This window comes from Lepidochelys kempii, chromosome 10 (genome assembly GCF_965140265.1).
Source record: "Lepidochelys kempii isolate rLepKem1 chromosome 10, rLepKem1.hap2, whole genome shotgun sequence".
Lineage (NCBI taxonomy): Eukaryota > Metazoa > Chordata > Testudines > Cheloniidae > Lepidochelys > Lepidochelys kempii.
Genome location: NC_133265.1, coordinates 49,370,455 through 49,390,325, shown reverse-complemented (window position 1 = coordinate 49,390,325; position 19,871 = coordinate 49,370,455). Strand labels below are relative to the sequence as shown.

Here is a 19,871-nt window from a genome sequence, read left to right as displayed (position 1 = left end):
TAATCACAATATTCTTTTATTCTCCAGTAATGTGTACCATCTGAATTCTTAAGCATGCATGGAAGACTGAAATTCACAATTTTATGCAGGAAGTTTCCACTTGGCAGGTTGATCCAGGTATCTGGTAGAAAAGGAGTGTAATTACAATAGCTTTACTAAATTATTGTGAAAATATACTACGCCAAACACAAAATCTACTGCTTTCCCTGACCATGATGATATTTAACCCCCTCCCCAAACTAATAGTGTTTTACTCAGCTGTTTAAAAAAAAATTGACTGATTAATGACCAGCAGAATTTTGGAAGGGTGTGGTAGAGCTTTTCTAAAACCCTTTAGAAATTGATCAGGAAGTCTATTGAATTTATAGCAGATGTGGTTCTTGCCTCTGTTATTGAAGAGTTTGGTCCACTCTTTGTCTAACACTTAAGCGCTACAGCTGCACTGATGCACTGTTTTAAGTGAAGACACTCCTATGCCGACAGGAGAAGCTCTCCTGTTGACATAGCGCTGTCTACATGTGGAGTTAGTCTGATATAACTAAGTTGCTCAAAGGTATGGATTTTTCACACCCCTGAATGACCTATACTGATATAGGTCTGTAGTGTAGACCTGATCTCAGATGCTCACAATTTGGAGAAGTTCTTCAACCTAGGAATATTAGGTGGCCCATGAATGCCTTTTTCGTCGTCTTGTGGCTAGATGTTTTGACCTTGTCATTTTGAACTAGACCTTACCAAAGTAACCGGATTCTTTTAGGCTACGTTACTGTAATCTTCTTTATGTGAGACTACCATTGAAGACTACTTAAAACTACAGCTGGTGGAGAAGTGGATGCCCCCCTGTCTCAAGCAGCTGTTACTGCTTCACATATTTTGTCAATTCTTTGAAAACTGCACTTGCTTCCAGATATAATTCAAAGTGTTGACAATGATCCATAACAATCATTCCTATTACTTGTATGTTTTTCTAATCAGAGATAGAAGGGTGAGTACAAAGGTGAGTACATATCATAAAGGCTTATTATGCTTAGCTTTTGGCTTAGATTTAGGTTATTTGCAAAATCACCTCTTTTCCGATTGTGCTACTTATGGTTAGCTGGCATGAATGCTGATAATAATTAGTAATAAGAGCTCCTCAAATGAAAGTATTTGCAAAGGTGTATAAGTAATAGTATCCCCATTTTAAATGGAAACTGGGGCAGGAAGAAGTTAAATGACATTCCTACAGTCACAGTGGAAGTCAGTGGCAGGCTCAAGAACTGATCCTAGGTCTTCTAGATCTTGGTTCCTGTCAACAGCCAGCTAATAGTCACTAAATTTAAGTGTCTGGGGGTTGATATCAGGCCATTATCAATGGATGGTTTTCAACTCTGGACTTTGCTCTCCCCCCCCCCCCCCCGCACCCCTCAGCCCCCCCGCATTGGTCTGAAAGAACTTGACTTTATTGACCTTTAGGACAAGGTGCTAAATCTTCTCTCTGACAGGTCTGAAATGGGAAAGCTGAGTGAGGAACTGTGTTTTGTTTTGGGGAATATCCTTTGTGGCTTTTTTATGTGACAGAGAAATGGGCAAAAACAATGTATAGTGTTAGATTTTGTACATCCCTGAGATGTTAGGGCACATTCTATAATCACAGAATAAATTTATAAATGGGAGTCAGAATCTGTGGATCTGAAAACTTTAGAAATCCATTTCAAACATTCTATAGATGTTTAATTAGCAATTGTTACTGAAGGCCTGAGTATTAATAGCATTGTTTGAGTTTCATGCAGGGAACCAAATAACTACGGGTATGTCTACACTGCACAGTTGTCTCCAAAACTTTTGTCTTTTGGGGTACTTTTAATAATAATAAAAAAAAAGCGAAAGACAAAAGTTTGCGATTTTGTCGGGAGGAGCGCTCTCCTGCCGACAAAGCTTATGCCGCTCACGGGGCTGGTAGTATTTTGTTGGCAAAAGTGCCAACGGAATACCGCAAAAGAGTGTTCACGCTCGCTGACTTTTAGCGACAAGGCTGTGTCGACACAGCCTTGTCGCTAAAAACTGCATAGTGTAGACAAGCCCTAACTGTAGAACTCTGAGGTTTACATTTCCCCCCTTCTCATCCTGCAATCAAGCTACTTCGAAACACACTGTTAGAGCCTCTTCTGGGATTTGTTTTTTTCAGAAAGGTCCTGGTTTTGATCTTTGTGTGCTTTGGTATGATCTTCTTGGCCAGCAGCAATAACTACTCTTATTGCTACATTCATTGTTAGGGTTGGGCAAAGGGACCTTCACTTGTATAGGCTTTCTTGCTGATCTTCTAGAATCCTTAGGATTTCTCTCTAAAGTGCTGTGTATTAACAAATCAAATAGTATATACAGTCAAGTATGCTGGTCAACCTGCTTTTCCTCCATCAAATTGGAGCAATATGTTACTTGTAGAGGAGTCTGCATTTTCTCATTTGGATCAGAGCAGAGTGGTTCAATTGGAAATATACCTGTTTACTTCTGCTTGCTTTCTATTATAACTTAATAGAAAATGCTGGCAGAGGGAATCATGATATTTCTGCTTTGTCTGTGCTGAAATAAAGATCCTTTGATTTTCATTTACAGTTTACTTTGTTTTTTATGTTGTGAAATGTCTGTAGTTTTGATTTACTTATAAACTCAAGTGCACTGTGCTCTCCTCAGAGAGAAGAGCATCTTTCTTTACCCATTCTCTTCTGTGCAGTGCCTTTGAGAGCTGGTTGGTCTGGCAAGGACAGAGAAAAGACACTTCAGAGACAGAAAGTGTGGAAGGAAATTCCTCTCTATCCACCTAGGGTTGCCAAGTGTTCGGTTTTCGACCAGAACACTTGGTTGAAAAGGGACCCTGGTGGCTCTGGTTAGCACCGCTGACTGGGATGTTAAAAGTCTGGTTGGTGCGGGGCTGGCAGGCTTCCTACCTGGCTCCGCACAGCTCCCAGGAAGCAGCCGGCATGTCCCTCCGGCTCCTAGGCAGGAGGGGCAGCCATGGGGCTCCGCGCGCTGCCCCCACCCCGAGTGCTGGCTCCGAAGCTCCCATTGACCAGGAACCATGGCCAATGGGAACTGCGGGGGAGGCGCCTGTGGGTGGGGGCAGCATGTAGACCCCCTGGCCACACCTCCACCTAGGAGCCAGAGGGACATGCTGGTCGCTTCCCAGGAGCCACCTGAGGTAAGCGCCTCCTGGAACCCCACACCTCGAACCTCCTCCAGCGCCCCAACTCCCTGCCCCAACCCTGAGCCCCCTTCCAGCACCCAAACTCCTGCCCAGAGCCCACACCCCAAACCCTTGCCCCAGCTCGGAACCCCCTCCCGAACTTCAAACCCCTCGGCCCCAGCCTAGAGCCTCTTCCTGCACCTTGTACCCCTCATTTCTGGCCCTACTCTGGAACCTGCACCCCCAGCTGGACACTCACCTCCTCCAACACCCCAACCCCCTGCCCCAGCCTAGTGAAAATGAACAAGTGAGTGAAGATGGGGGAGAGTGAGCGACAGAGGGAGGGGGGATAGAAAGGCAGAGCCTCAGAGAAGTGGGGGCAGGGATGGGGCCTCAGAGAAGGGAGGGCAGCAGTGAGGCCTTGGGGGGGCAAGGGTATTCGGTTTTGTGCGATTAGGAAGTCGGCAACCTTATATCCACCAAAAGGGCTTTTGAGGTCAGATCTGGCAAAGCGATACCTAATGTTCATTTGTGGTGTTCAGCTGTGTTCACAGGCGGAGAGTTTAATTTCCAACAATAAGGCAATTTCATATTTGAACTTAGTCTTCTAATTAAAATGAGTCATCTTTTTCTTGCACTGGGGGCTCTTGCTTGCTCAGATTATGTTTTTCTTTGATGTATTGAGTATGATTTTGAGTCAATGAACATATGAGGCCATAGTATTGTTTGTTTATTTTTTTCCTATCCCACACCTAGCCTTAGGCAACAGCAACAGATCCTGGCTAATGCCACTGAGACATTTAGTCCTGGCATTGGACATATTTTCTCACTTGCAGGTTCTATCTCCATTTATTCATAAAAAGGGATATATAGTGTGCTCTATCCAGATTGTCTGCTGGATGGATTAGTGTGGTTGGCTGCACTCTAAGACCTGGCTGCACTCCTGTCTTTAAATTAAATAATTTTTACTTACTTGTAGACAAATTGGCTCTAACCAATTTAATGTTTATTTACTTCAAATAGATATATCCAATGACTTAAGAGTTTCGTACTAAACAGACCTAGAAAAATCTGCTTTAAAAAATTATCATTTGGCCTGAAGCTGTATGTTACTGCCTCATAGGAATGGTGGAACTATGAGTCTATGAAACAAAATACCACAATACTGCTGTGGTGGAAAAGTCAGTCATCCCATGCAGTTCATGCCATCATTTGCTCTCGCCTCCTCTCCTGACTCTCACCTCTACTACACTGGGGTGACTCGCTGCAGTTTATTCTAGATCAGATTTTGGATCATATAGTGATTTTCATTGTACCTAAGCACAACTTATTAAAGCTTCCATTCTTTTCTCTAAGTAGGTGATCTTTCCAGATTTTTATTAGAGAACCTTCTTTTATTCAAACTACGGACTGCCATTACAACAATTAACGCTGAGACAAAGACCGAGTAAAGAGAAAGGAAGCAGGAAAATATAGCTGAACTCTGTCTTTTGAGGGCCATTCATTTCCTTTATTCTTCATCTCTCTCCCTTTTCATCCTGTCCATCAAGCGAGACAGCAGCTCTCTCAGACGTTCACAGGATTGGCAGATGCAGTTAGTTCTTCCCTCCTTTATTCAGTAACAATGTCAAAAAGTTATATACATGATTGTAAAGTTCTTGGTGAATGTGAAGTACAAATGCCTGGCTAAGTGTTTTAAATACAAAACTACCAGGAATGCTGTAGCGCCTTGAAAGCCACAAGGCCTCTTCCTCTCTTCCCTAGTAAGAAATACAGTCCGAGATGGGGTTTGGGAGGTAGAGAATAAAAAATATTCAAAACAACTGGAAGTCAGCTCTTTGGAGCCTTGGGAGAGTATACAGCATATGTTATGAAATGTACTATGGGCTACTTAAACACGAACACCACACATTTGTTTTGGTACACGGCAGTGATAATACTGTCAGGGTCACCCTGAAGACAGCTTTAAGAGCTGTTTGGATTAAAATTTTTAACAACTTAGACTAAATAATTACGGAATAAGTCCCTTTCCCATTTCAACACAGCTCCACATCTTCACTATAACTCTCTTCACTATGGCCAACTCTGACTAGCTAACGTTTTCTATTCCTGCCATTTCACCCTGTTTGCCTTCCTTACTCCCTCCCCTCCATAATAAAGACCCTTAACTATCTTCCTGTCTCCTCTTGCATAAAGTTCAAACTCCTTGTATGATTGCTAAGGTAAAAATGTTGAAAGGGACCATTGTCCAACTAAATTGTGGATTTGAGGCTGCCTAGGGGATTTGGGCACATGATTATTGTTATTGCACATGCAAATGTAGACAAATAAGCAGGAGCAGCTTTCGCATGGGTTCACTGGTGCACACACACAAATCGTGAAAGCAAGGAGGCAAAAACAGGCAAATATACACTTCTCCCTGCCCAGTGTGGAATGGGGGGGCCTGGGTTGGAGAGTGAGCTTGTTCCTACACTCACCCTGCAGTGGCATTTCCTGTTCCATGTGATAGGGTGCAGCTCGGGGAATTGGGACTTGCCACACTGGATCATGGTGCCACTTGATCAAATCATGATGGAGGGGCGGCTGGCCCAATTTTGAGTGAGTGGTGTTATGACGTGGCACGCAGGGTCACAGCACCACTCAGGTTTGGCCAAGCCACCCTGCCATCATGATCTCCACTTTGTAAAAAGTGGACATTAGTACCAATGCAGTAAAGACTAGACTACACTCTTAAAGCTTTTGTTCAGAAAACTCCATATAGTAAACTGCATGATTCTCAACTGATGTATCTTGGAACGATGAAAGTACAAATCCACCCTGCTGGATTTTGACTCTTATTCTGTGGCTTCTAGGCATTTTAAAACTAATTCTTAGATAACTAATCCATATACATCAATTAAATGTCTTTCCAAAACAGCTACTTCCTCTCAAATCAATCAATCCCCACACTCCCACGCACACAATTCTCTAAATAAATATCTGCTCTCCTCCCTCCTCTTCTAGAAAACAGCTAGCAGCACCTAGGCCATTGTGCTCCTTGTCTCACTTTTCCTGCCCAGTTAAAGAATTAGTGGTTCTGGATTATGGTGAAAGCCAGTCCTGCAGCAATGGGTGGGGTGGCTGGACCACCTTTGGGACACAGTAAAGAGCCTACCAGCTGCCTCAATCTGAGGATATTGGCTGGGATTCTGGTGTCACAGGATGGGTGTTCAATACCTTGTACTATCCTGGCACAACCAGGAATGTGGCAGCTATACCATTGTTCTAATTCTAAGACTCTGCACAACACTACAGTTCTGTCCATATCTCATCTTTCCATTGTTCTCCACCTTGTCCTGACCACCAATTAAAACTCTTCCCTTGGGGTACCTCAAGGGACGAAGACAGTGAAAACATCTCCTTTCCCTAGGGCTTGAATCCTATCTATCAGGGGTCTTACTGCTTCAAAAAAGTGCAGATGTCTCCCCTGCTGAGCCGGTGTGTCTGCCTGAAAGGGTGTTTATTGCAGAATTGAAAATGATTAGTCTGTTGACTACATCTCAATCACACTCTGCTGCCGGTGTCCTGTGGATTAATTTAGTGTCTTATTCTGAACAGTTTCAGACAGAAAGAACTCAAGGTGGCACTAACATTTTTCTGTATAGCTTCCCAAAGCTCAACAGTAATAGACCTAGCCCTTTGCTACTCCATTATACAATAATTCTCTGCTCAGAATGCAACATAAATTGCCATACATTTAGGGATAGTAAAGGGGATACTAAACATCAGATATTTAACATATGGAAGTAAAATAGCATAATTCAGAACAGAGATGAGGCCACTGTTGCACTACTGATATTTTTCCAACAGATACAGGATTTTGTGTTTTTTTTTTTTTTTTTTAAAAACCAATTGGGATAAAAAATGTGTAATGTGAGTATAGAGCTGGGAGTGAATTAGATATAAATGTAGTCCAACACAATCTCAAGTGAGGGGCCATTCCCTGGGTTGAGAGTTGCTGTAGGGGAAAAATCTGGGTATAAAGGGGAAGTGGTGGTGAAAAATAATATCTAAGAGTGGGGTCATGGAAAAAGATCTGGAGGGTCTGTTTTGGATAGTTGGAAAGATTTATGGCAGAGGGCCCAGCTGGTCTTTCTGAGACATAATCCGCCATAGCAAATGCAAAGTTCTGGCTACTGCAGGGATATCAAAGTAGTTGGTGGAGTAAATTTTTTTCAAAGTAACACAAACAATTTAAAACTTGCTAAATAGCCCAATAAGAAGGGAAAGTATTTTTGTCTGCATTCAGATTAAAAATGCAAAGGCTGGGTTTTTTCAGGTGCCAACATTACTTCCAATTTTAATTCTAGAAGTAGTGTTTTGGGGGAGAGAAAGGAAAACGCATGTATGTAAAAGCTGTTGTTGTTGCATAGGTGGACGTTTAACTTCTCCCAAGGATTTAAAAAACAAAATTTCAAATGAGTTGACAATATTCTCAGTTACATTTTGTGTGCATTTTCTATTGTATTGCTTTTGTTCAGTGTGCACACTAATCTTTAAACATAGAAGCCCTATCCACGCTGCAAGTACTGTGGTGGTTTTGTAACTTGTTCCTGATACTCCCTCATCTGTCCCAGTTTACAACAAACATTGTTTTGAGTTGTGTTTACACTGCAGCCTTTGTACATCACAGCTGACACTGCTTGTGCATTCACATCTACCATTTCACTTAACAGTGCATTCTGGGAAAATCCAAGTAGTTATCCCATAGCCTTCACAGTGGATAGAATGCAAGGGGATATGTATACAGAGTGGTGGCATCAGCACATGGTGGCAATGTGTCTTGAAATCTCCATCTGCCCGGAGAACTGGGGAAGCAAAATTGGCCAGTTTGTGTATGTAGGCATGCTAGGGGATGGGAGGGACCATCTGCTCTGCAATAAATAGGTAGGCTGAACTCTTCAAAGGAAGATGACCATGTGCTAACAACACAGGATGCTAGTAAGGGTGGAACACTATTAGCTGCTGTCAAGGCTGATTCCCCAGTCTGGCACTTCGAGGGCAGAAGGTGGGGGCCCTCAAAGATTCTAAAAATTAATACTGGCCACTCCAGGCTTGTATTAAACTTCCAAGGTTACAGCTTTTCTCTGACCTTGGATGGGTAGATGCTGCCAACAGCCGAGTACAAAAACCCATTTGAGAACCCAGGATGGCACACTTGGGAATTCCTTCCTGTGGGGTACCTTCAAGCCCTCTCCCACCCCCACCTCCTGGGGAAGAGCTGAGAAAGAAAACAAAGGAAATCAGCTGTTGCCACCAGCTAATTAAACAACATATGCACAAACCTCTTAGGGACACAAAAATCCAATCCTGTTCTTAAAAAAGGTAAATTTTATTAAAAACAAAAAGAAAGAAAATACATCTTGAACTTAGGTTTTTTGCTAGATTTTTAAAAAAAAAATTACAAGGATTAAGCATCAAGTTAGCTTCTTGAGGTCCAGCTTAAAGGTTATAAGCAAAACAAAAGCACCTGGGGTTAGCACAGAGGAGTCCACAAGCCATAAAGAAATAAGAGATAAACCTAACCACGTCTTCCTAGACATTTCCTGATTTACTTACATATCTGGGGTTTCAAATGAGTAGTTTCTAGGTATGATCTGGTGATTTTTCATACCTGGCCCAAAGCTTTTTACAGCATAGTTCCAGCCCATCTGTCTCTCCGGGAGAACAACACAGACAAAGGGGAAGCTTTTTCCTAATTAAAAAGTTCTAGCCTTCCCATTGGCTCTTTTGGTCAGGTGCCCATTTCCTTCCTTTTACATATGGACTTTAAACCATTTACAGGTAAAGCAAGTAGAGAACAGCTACTAACAGGAGTTTAATAGCTAACTGTCTGTCTGGGTGTCCATAAAAGGGAGCTACGACCTCCCTTCATTTATCACAGCTGCTACATTCGTTAACCAAGTATTGACCATGCAGAATATGGCAACAAACCACGTTTGGAGCTTACCATGCCACTAACTGGTTATAACATTGGTTAAAAATTGTAGTGTGGTTACCTGCACTGCAGGGTGCCTTTGGTGGCTCTTTACTACCCATAGTAACAAGAGCACAAGCAGCTCATTAACTGTCACGGTGGTGGCTTTTGACCCTCAGTGTCTGGCTGAACAGATATGGAAAATTCTAACTAACTGGCTTAACTATTAGCCAATCCAGGTCAAACACACAGAGGGAAGTTTAAAAGAGCAACTTTCTGGGGAAGAGGGTTAGTAAAATGAGACCACAATGTTGGCAAGGCTTTGTGGCTACAGCTGCAAAGGTTCACACGACTGGCAGCTCTTTCATACATTCCTGGAGCACAGTGGAGATTTCCTGTAGCCGACTGGGTTGAAGGAATGGTTTGCGATTGTACTTGCTAAGCAGGCAACCTGGAGGCCTTTTTGCCTCTTATCTTGCTTCTGCTCCTGCTGGACCGAAGCAACTGGAAGAACAGGTGACAACACCAGCAGCGACAAGCAGAGGGGATAGTGGCAGGGACAGAAAGTGAGGGCCCCATTGCTGGTCCATGCTCCCCACCTCCTCAGATACTCATCATCCATCTAAATGGTGGCCACAGACACCATCCAGATCCCATCCATCCCAGCCATAGCTGACAAGTTTTGCAACTCCAAGTCCTACCCTCACCCTGCTCAGGGAAGGCTACTATGTTTATCATGAACTGAAGCTTATGGTTCTATGCAAATTATTTTAAAAACCTGCAAATTGACCCATCAAATAACTTGCATAAAGCCCCACACATGGATGGCACAACACTTAGTAGCTGTAAGTGACGTGTTGGGTAGATGGAGGACTGCAGCACCACAAAATGCCAAGAGTTTACTTCTCCAGTGACAGAAAAAGACTCTACATTTATTCTTTTATGTTGTTGGGTGTGAAAGGGACCTTCCTCTTCCCCATCGCTAGCTTCCCTCCCCTTACTACTCTCATACACAATTCTGTTTCTCTCCCATTCAATTCCATCTCCTGGTAACACACCAAAGAGATCCTGTAATAGGTGATACACCTATTAAGAGAAGCCTCTTTAGTAGGGTGCCAACCCTCCAGGATTGTCCTGGAGTCTCCTGGAATCGGCATCCATCTCCCAGTGACTATTAAAAGCAATCCAGAAGATTTTAATAGGCTATTTTAAGAAAATGACATTATGTCATGTTGGGAAAAACAGTCTCCCAGAATAGCTTCAGTCAGAGTTGGCAACCCTACTCTTTACTAATATCTGTAGGACTCTTCTTCTGTCCATGACGGACGCAAATGTACATCCTAGAAATTGGTGGAAGAGGTACCATGGCATTTCCTGCATGTAGTAGTGAAATGTTTTTCAAAAATGTCTCACTATTGCTTATACTGGCTCAGTTTCAACAGTGTTGGTGATGTTGAGAGACCTATCATTGATATTCAGGTGGCTTTTTAAGCATCACATTGTTTACTGTAGCCCAGGGCAGCTCTAATCAATATTGTGCTTAAAATGGCAGTAGTATCCCTCCAATGGGGCTCTGAACACTGATAATTCAGGTGGAGCTGAAACAGTGTTAGCAATAGTGGGAAATTTTTTAAAAATGTCTCTGGGGTAGTCAAGGCTATAAAGAAGTGAAGCTGAGTTTAAGTGGGTTCTTGTGGAGCTAACTATAGTAATGTCCTTTATATTGTTTTTTCAGTCAAACAGTAGGCCATAAAAAAAACTCCAAGAAGCTGACAGTGTTGTTTTAAATCTGTGTTCATACCTCAGACACAGTGGTATGACTTTAATCGTGTAAATAAATGCTTTGGTCAGAATTCACACTTGCAAAGCTGTACAAGTATTGTCACAGGACAGATATGTCTGTGACTAGACTATTAGATTCCCTTCTCTCTCTTCCCTCCCCCCCCCCCTTGTCAGTTTGTCCCCACATTGTTCCCCTGGATACAATAACTTCGCCCTCCCAAAATATAATTTTTTACATTTTTTAAATGAGTCTTGCTGCTCTGCCACTTTGAGGCTGACTGACCATAACACGGGGGCTGAGGGCTTGAATGCTTTCGGGCACAGAGACCACAACTGAAGGGCTAATGGCAGGACATGGCTCGAAAGCCCCAATGCTGACAAATCACCCCTGACCTACCATCCTATGCAGATTCTCATCTCTTTTCAGCCATTGTGTTGGGAACTGCATTTTTTTTCCTGTCTATTGAAACAGTTTAGAAGCTGTTGCATATTCACTAGTATTTGACCTTTTTCTTTCTTTGGGGCCTGCCTGTACACTGACTGAAGGAATTAGTATCAAAACCATATGGGTTAACTATAACAAACTTTAAAGAAGAAAGAAGTGTGTGTTCTGCTAGCTTCCTGTGTTTATGTGGTCTGCTTGTATGTTGTTAAGTTTTTGATGTCCGGCTGATTCCCCACAGATTGAAAGCAAGCTGAAGCTCTGATGCTGCTGACTGGGTCCAGATATAGAGAGTAACCTAGTCAGAAGGGTCATGATGGGCATGATGGACAGAAAAGCACTTTGTGATGGTTTGTACACCAGAAGACAGTATATAGTATCTCAAGGCATGTGTGGATTGGTGAGTGCCACCTGATTGTTGAGGCTGGGATTCTGAAGAGGCCCTTGACCTCTGGGAAAGCTGTTGGAGAGACCGTCTGCAAAACACAGAGTGCTTTCTGTGCTTCAAAGAAGACATACACAACTTTTTCATATATATAATTTTAAAATATTTATGTGCAAAGTTTGCTCTAGTTTTCTAAATACTCTTTTCTATTAGATGATTTCAGGGCTCATCTAAGATAAGATTGACAGCACTGAAGGAGGTTGCAAGTTTAATAGCTGTATGTAACACAAAGCAAAACTTCTTCATTATAGTTTATTAACTTGCTCCATTCAGAGCATCTAGTACATGGTGTAGGGCCAGGATTACATTTAGCTACTGTGCTTAACCAACTCACCAAAGGGATCAAAGAAGAATTCAGTCTCCAATTTAATTGGCTCTTGCATTCAGTGGTGGATTTAGAGTTAGTGGGGCCCTCTGCTCAGCTTCATTTTTGGGGCCCCTCCCTGGGACCCAGCCAAGAAAAAGAACATTCTCTCTTATCTCCCCCCTACCTCTGATTTTCATTCTTTTTTCTTCCTCTTCCTCCTATAAGTAATAGGAAGTAAATGAAAATAAAGTGAGGTACCTTGATTGTTTTTGTAGTCTAACTTATTTTTCCACAGACCACTTGAAAATTGCGGAGGGTCTCGGTGGACCACTTAATGATCTTTCCGAATATTGTTTGTACTGTTAGCTAACTATTGTAAAGTGCTTTGGATAAGAGCGCTTTATAAAAAAAAAAATGTAAAAAAAATTGGGATGTGGATCTGGCTAGGACTTGGGGTGCAGGGTCTGGGAGAAAGTTCGGGTGCAGGAGCAGACTTGGGGTTGGGGTGCAGGGTCTGGCCAGGAGTTAGGGTGTGGGAGGGGACTCAGGGCTGGAGCAGGGGCGTGGAGCGCTTACCTGGGGCAGCTCCCATTTGGTGTGAGGGGTGCAGGTGGGGATGTGGGGAGGGTGGGGGGGTGCAGGAGTCAGGGAGGGAAAGGGCTAGGGGTAGGGGGGTGGAGGAGTCAGGAGGTAGGGGGTGTTGGGGTGCAGCAGTCAGGGAGAGCAGGGCGTGTGAGGGGGTGCAGGAGTCAGGGCAGGGGGTGTGGGCTGGGGTCTTGGGGGTGCCCCCAGCCCCCTGCCCTGAGCGGCTCACGGCAGGGGGTTGGGGAGGGTATGTGTAGGGGGAGAGCATGGGGCTCTGCCTTTGCTGCTCCCTGCCCCAATTCCACCCCCTTCTCCAAGGCTCCACCCTCACCTCTTCTCCGCCTTCCCTCCCCCCGCCCCCATCAGTCTGTGGCCCGCTCCTCCCCCTCCCTCCTGGAGTGATCTGAGTGCGGGCAAACAGCTGTTTGGCAATGGGGGAAGTGCTTGGAGGGATGGGAATGCACAATCGGGGGTGGGGGGGGAAGGCGGGGCAGGGAGGGGCTTGGCTGCTGGTGGTGCAGCGCCTGCAGCAGGAGCCGGCAGGACCAAGCTTCTGCCCCCGCAGCTGCCTGGCCCTGGGGCCCCCTGTCATTGGGGGGGCCCCATGCCAGGGCACCCTGAGATTTACTGTAAATCCACCTCTGCTTGCACTGTCTCACAGTGCTTCATTTAAGAACCCCAGCCTTGATTTGGATGGATCATCTCCTCAGGTGAAAGGAGAATTCAGACCCTCTGTTCATTTCATTCAGGATTAAAATGCTTCACTTTACTCCACCAATGTATCCTAAGCATTTCGTATTTTAGGGGCTTTCAGATCTTTACTGCAGTCATTTTTTCTTTTTTATATGGGAGATTTTCACACTTAAGAATGGTGTTTGATATAAAGAATTCCCATAATAGTAGGAACCAATATTGGACTTCTGCCTTCCTGATTGAGCCTCTTTCTCTTACATGAATAAGATGCACTTGCCTTTTCCCATAACAGGTTTATATTAGCTAGAAACCCAAACTTTGTATTTTTAGTTACATTCAAAAGAAGAGGGTCCCTCACTCCAATCCCTTATTGAGATCATTAGGAAGGACACAGTCAAGAAAGGAGGAAATAAAATGGATTTCCAGAGGTAGAAAAACACAGGATAGGAAATAGAGAGAAGGTACTGACGCCTTTACTTCCCTCCCACCACCTTCTACCCTTACATATACTATATATACACAGAATTTTTGTGTGGAAATCTTGAAAGCATAATTTTCATTCCAGGTGGAAATTAGATTGATTTGAAGTGTCCATTTCACCTAGAACTTACATTGATCTGCTGATTAGGGAATTAACTGAATACTTACTTAAAGGAATCATAGGGTTAGAAGGGACTGCAAGGATCATCTCGTCTGCCAAGATGCAGGATTTGCTGGATTTGTTGCCAAGATGCAGGATCAGTATATGCGCAACAAATGGCCTTCTTAGCATTCAAAATAATCCAACTTTTCCACACTGATTGTAACTGTTCCTTCAAGCACCTGTTTGGTAGTGAACCTTGCATCCTGCTGCCCCTCTTTTTTAAATAATATTGCCTTACTAAGTCAGTTACTGTAGAGCTTGGGAATTTTTCAGGTCTTTTCTTGTTGTCCTTGACCATCAAGATACCCTTTTAAAAAGCTGTAAAATAGCCAGAGTGTTTAAATGTGAGACTTAGCCTGGATCTGAGTCTCTCACTTGTCTCGCTCCAATGTGGGGATTCTGTGGGTTTGTCTTCATTGCAGTGTTAACCCAGGTGATCAGCACCCAGGTCTGAGCGCCTGGGTCTGAACAGCCACACTGCAAAACTTTAGCCAAGTCACTATGTCCTCACTTGGTTTCAGAGTAGCAGCCGTGTTAGTCTGTATCAGCAAAAAAAAACTGAGGAGTACTTGTGGCACCTTAGAGACTAACACATTTATTTGGGCATAAATAGCCTAAATAAAGCTTATGCCCAAATAAATGTGTTAGTCTCTAAGTTGCCACAAGTACTCCTCAGTTTTTTTATGTCCTCACTAGTGCTGCATTCCACCATGTGTGTTGCTAGGACTTCTGGGGCATATTCCTTGGTTCTTTGTACTGCAGTAAGGTGACCAGCTTTATGATTCTTTCCTATTGAATTGTTGGAGAACTTGTCTGTCTTTCTGGGCACATGGGGAGAATTGTGGGAAGGCACTGGAGGACTATTAGAATACTATCAGAGTATCAGATTTTTGCTTATGACTTCATTGCAAAGTGGGTGGGTTACTCATCTGAGTAAAAACAGCACCTGGGCTCCAATCTACACCCACCCCCAGGGCACCCAACAGAGGAGCAGAGGGGAAACAGATTACTGTGAAAGCACCTCTGTATGTGGGTGAGAAATTTTTGTGGGTGGGGTTGGGGCAAAACCAGCGTAAGAGCCCTGGTAACTCTGCAGTGTAGGCGTACTCTAAGGGTAGGAATGGAATTTTTCTCTTTCCATCAGGTGAAACTTTTTCTGATAATTGTAGCGATTTCTTTTTCAGTGATCTTATATAGGTTCTGCTAGGGGTGGGTATGAAATAAGCTTGTATTCATGAAGTTATTCCTCCACAATGCAACAAATATTGCATAACAATACATTGTGAAAGTACAGGAGTCAGGGGAGGAAGTGAAAACACCAACTCAAATTGAAACTGCAAGGAGGATTTAGGTAGGTAGGCAGAATGTTATTTCCCACTAAGATGCCAACAATCTTCAGTTCTGATTATAAATACCTGATTGATGGGACCAACCTGGGATAACCCAGTAATATAAATTGGTAGCTTCATGTCACACAATCAAATCTTTTAGGTCCAAATAATTCAAAAGATTAACCAGGGTGCAGGATTAAATTGAGGCTGATGTGTTGTGTTGCTTTTAAGAACTGGCAGTTAAGTAATACTTGCAAAGACAGATCATTAAATGGGCAGGACACTTGTGAGAAGTAATTCAAATGTTAATTTTGCTTCAACTTTCTTCTTCACAGAGGTATGGAGAACCTGATGGCTGGCTCATCTCTACCCCCACTGTTTGCAGATGATGATGGCTCAAAGGAGAGCAGTGATATGCCCACAACTGGGTAAGCAACTGCTGCTCTAAATTCAGCTCACAGATATTGTCTCTTTGCAGACTCTCCAGAGAAAGTACTCCTGATTGTACACTCTTGCTACTAGACTGATTGAGCGCCATTAATTTTCTCTTTCACATGTACTCTTCTGGTAATTGTAAAATCTTGCTTTCCAAGAACAGTCTTCTAGAGCGGGTCTGCAGATATGGTGATTGTTTTCTTTATTGTGCTCCAGGGGCACCACTGAATTTCTGTTAAAGATACATTCTTGATGTCCAAGAACAGAACTGATAAATTAATACTCTTCCTATCTATCAAACAAATTGTCCTTATTTGCACAGGCTATAAAGCAGTGGCCCTGGCTTAAGTACTCAACGACAAAAGATTAGATTCTTTTTCAGGAATACTTTTTTTTTTTTTAAGCATGGTTGTGCTTTAACAGGTTTCTTTTCTATTCTTTAGACCTCCAAGGGGAAAATTCACATCTAGCATAAGCAGGTACAATTCTATGTAATTAAACATAGAGACACCTGCTTATACCAGGTCCGAACTTGGCCCCACATCTCTGGGCCTCAAAATTTGCTGACACGAAGTGTGGTGCATGTAGGAATCTTGACATGCTGTTAGGAGGGATTAAGGGAATGATCTTTCATCACCTTTCATTGAAAGTCCATGCACCACACTTGAAATTTTTCCTACTCTGTATTTGTTAGTATATTGGAAGATTGTGATGCCTAAAGTGGGTTAAAATCTGAGAAGTGACTGAAAATATCACTGTGGGGTTCTATAGGTGTTCTCTCTCTCTCTCTCTCTCTCTCTCTGTGTATGCTTAATGATAATAAACCATGTTTTGTTTTGTTTTGTTTTGTTTTTTCTAACTGCTGGCTCTGTAATCTCAACCTGAGATCTGAAAGTCAAGCCTGTCTGTTTCTCGGTTGTGTATCATTATCAGTAAACCTGGCCCAACTAATATGTATTTCAGAATAAGGTGCTGTAGAGGTTTGCAGCTCTCTGTACATGTCTGATGTTGCACAAACCAGAATAAGAATTAATCTTGCTTTGTTGTAGTTATGTTAGCTCTACGTCGCTAACGGGAGAAAAAAGTAATAAAATTTTTTTTGTCCATTGATTAAGCAGCTATAGCTTTGAATATACACAGGGAGCAGATCTCAAAATTGTTCAGATCTATGAATGATTTCATTAAGAACAGTGGTTAGAATGACCAGTGGATTGTTGCCCTAAATCAGCAAGTCCCCAAGATCCATGCAGATCTCTGGGGATCCACATAGATCATATACCTCCATATAGCTGCACTGTTGGCCTCCATACCACAAGCAGCCTGATTCCTGCAGGGTGCAGCCATTGACTGAAATGCCATCTTCATCATCTCTTGACTGAAGAATAACAGCCATTCAGGGGCCTAGTGGGAACTAATGATACTGGAGTCTGCTTCAGATATCCAGGTGTGTCAACAGGAGACAGTACTGCAAAGAGTTCCATCCCAAATCCCATGGAACCCCAATGGCACAGAACACTTATACAGGGCTATAGGAAATGCATACAAGAAGGTGCAATCACTTGGAAGAGGATGAAGATAAGACTCTCTACTCTGTACCTTTTTTGTCATTCTGCTGGTGTTCCCCTGAACAGAGCTGCAGGGTTCACGTGTTTTCATTCCTGCTCCCAACTTTCCTTCATATGACTGCATGTTTGATTATTCTTTGAAGCAGATAGTGTTTAGTTTTGTTTGTGTTTGACTTGTGTAAGCACAAGTTCCTCCAAAAGTTAGTTTTCTTAGGACTGTTTTGTCTCCATCAGGACCTAGGGGAGCTTTATCTAAATCCCTGGTAACTGCTGTAGACAGTGGCCTGGAAATCACATAGCCAGATGGAACGTACAGCTGTCTGAGTTGCTGTTTTTGTAATGTCTCACCTTTTGTCTGGCCTCAAAGTTGCATGATAATTGCAACATCATTGCACAGTTCAGAGGAGCAGAGGGGAAGTAGATTAGTGTGATAATGCCTGCGCTTTCTCACACAACTTGATTTTCCAGGTTAGCCCACTCTGAGGGGTCACACAGTGGAGGAGCTTCGCAGTCTGTGAACAACCCAGACTTTGTGGAGGACTTGTCACAAGTTCAGTTGCTGCAAAATGAGTCTTCTAATACAGCTGAAAGCAGCGAGCAGAGACTTGAAGAAGAGGTGAGCTGAAATAATGTAGTTAACACAAACGACTTATTGATTGAGAGAACAAAGCATGGGCTCTCCTCCCCATCCGTCACTTTATCCAGTCAAGTTTTTTCTTGTCAGTTACCAGTTTTCATCCATCCACCATATCCAGGAGGCTTTTTTCATATCTTTACTTTCTATAGCTATTTCTCCTCTGTTGCACAATCACTTTCCTATAGTCAGGAAAACATAGCAGGCAGACCCTCCAAGAGTGATGTCTGTGGCACTCCTTAGTTTAGCAAACCAAGATCACTATTTCAGTGGTTTGCCTACCTTTCCTTCTTTCCTTTCTCTGGGGAAATAGTACAATCTAATGATTTGAGTAGGGGACCGAGACTCAGACCAGAGTGCTATTCCCAGTTCTTTCCCTGATTTACTTTGTGACCTTGGACAATTCACAACCTCTCTGTGCTTCAATTTCCGTATCCGTAATATGGGGAGAATCACACTTATCCACCTCTATAAATGTTTTGAGATACTCTAATGAAAGGTATAAGTGTTGCTAATGCTTTTTAGACTGGAGTTGTGTATCATCTTTACTGATATTGATGATTTAGAACATTGGTTCCCAAACCGGGGGGGCGTGAAGAAATTCCAAGGGGGCGCGAGGCTGCCCAGCCCTTGAAGCTCCCAGCTGGGGAGGCTAGCCCCCAGCCCCTCCCCTCCTGTCCGCCTTTCCCTGTAGTTATGCCGCCATGCGGGCAGCATGGCTTGCACCCGTCCACCTCCCAGGCTTTCCAATAAGCCAGTCCTGCCATTCAGAGCAGCCTGATAAGGGGGCGGGGAGGGGGAGGTTGGATAAGGGGCAGGAGGTTCTGGGCGGGGTGGTCAGGAGACAGAGAGCGGGGGGGTTGGATAGGCGTGGGAGCCTCGGGGGGCCTGTCAGGAGTGGGGGTGTGGATAGGGGTCAGGGCAGTCAGGGGACAAGGAGCAGGGGGAGTTGGATAAGGGTTGGGGTCCCGGGAGGGGGCGGTCAGGGGACAAGGAGCAGGGGGGGTTGGATAGGGAGTAGGATCCTGTTGGGGGGCGGTTGGGGCGGCAAGTCCCGGGAGGGGGTGGTCAGGGGACAAGGATCAGGGAGGGTTGGATGATGGTAAAGGAGAGGTGGGGGGCTGAGGGTTTCACGAAAATTAAAATGGGGCCGTGATGCCGAAAAGTTTGGGAACCACTGATTTAGAAAGTTGAAGAACTGAAGCAAATGTCTGATCTCAAAGTGCTTTTACACAGACAGATTCTATGTCCACCCTTGAAAGCTATATTCAGTTTTGATTACCTCATCTCAAAAAAACTACAACAGAAGTAGTGAAATGCCAAAGAAAGGCAATCAAAGTAATAAGAAGCCTCAAGGAGGGGAAACTTCCATTCCAGGAGAGATTAAAAGAATAAAAGAAGGGCTACATGATAGCAGTATACAGCATAAGAAGATAGCATTGTCCAGAGATTATTACAGAAACATGGAGTTCAGAGAACTCAAGCAAATCCTCAAGCAAATCATTTAACTGCCCTGCTTCAGAGTTTCTCCACCAGTAGACTAGGGACAATACTCAACTGCTTCTGTAAAGCTCTTCAAATTTCTGATGAAAGGAGTTTTAAAAGTTCAAAGTAATTTATAATGATGTCCATAACAACAGTGAGCATGGGAGGGAAGGCCCACTGGTATTTCTACATTATTTACGTTATTTACATTATTTGTTTACATTATTCCATGATACAAGAAGACTGGGAAACATAATATCCTAATGCAACAAATTAAAAGGGAAAATATTAGTTAATATACAGTATGATAGATAACATGTGGAACTTTCTACAATAAGATACTGAGGCAAATAGCTTTGTAAATTTCCAGAAAGATTAGACACTTCCATTTAGAATAAGAATAAC

The 19,871-nt window shown here is 43.3% G+C and overlaps 1 protein-coding gene across 4 annotated transcripts in view; it reads left to right on the top strand.

The window, feature by feature from the left end:
* Positions 1-19,871, top strand: part of HMG20A (high mobility group 20A) — a 70,943-nt gene that overhangs the window by 25,162 nt on the left and 25,910 nt on the right. For 2 of the 4 annotated variants that reach the window (XM_073303478.1, XM_073303479.1), the window contains 2 exons: positions 15,683-15,775; positions 17,816-17,963. In XM_073303478.1, the coding sequence (XP_073159579.1) occupies positions 15,687-15,775; positions 17,816-17,963 (237 nt within the window). In that variant the 5' untranslated portion in view covers positions 15,683-15,686. Of the gene's footprint in view, positions 1-11,455; positions 11,694-15,682; positions 15,776-17,815; positions 17,964-19,871 lie in introns of those variants that run through there. The other 2 variants (XM_073303480.1, XM_073303481.1) reach the window with 2 other exon arrangements.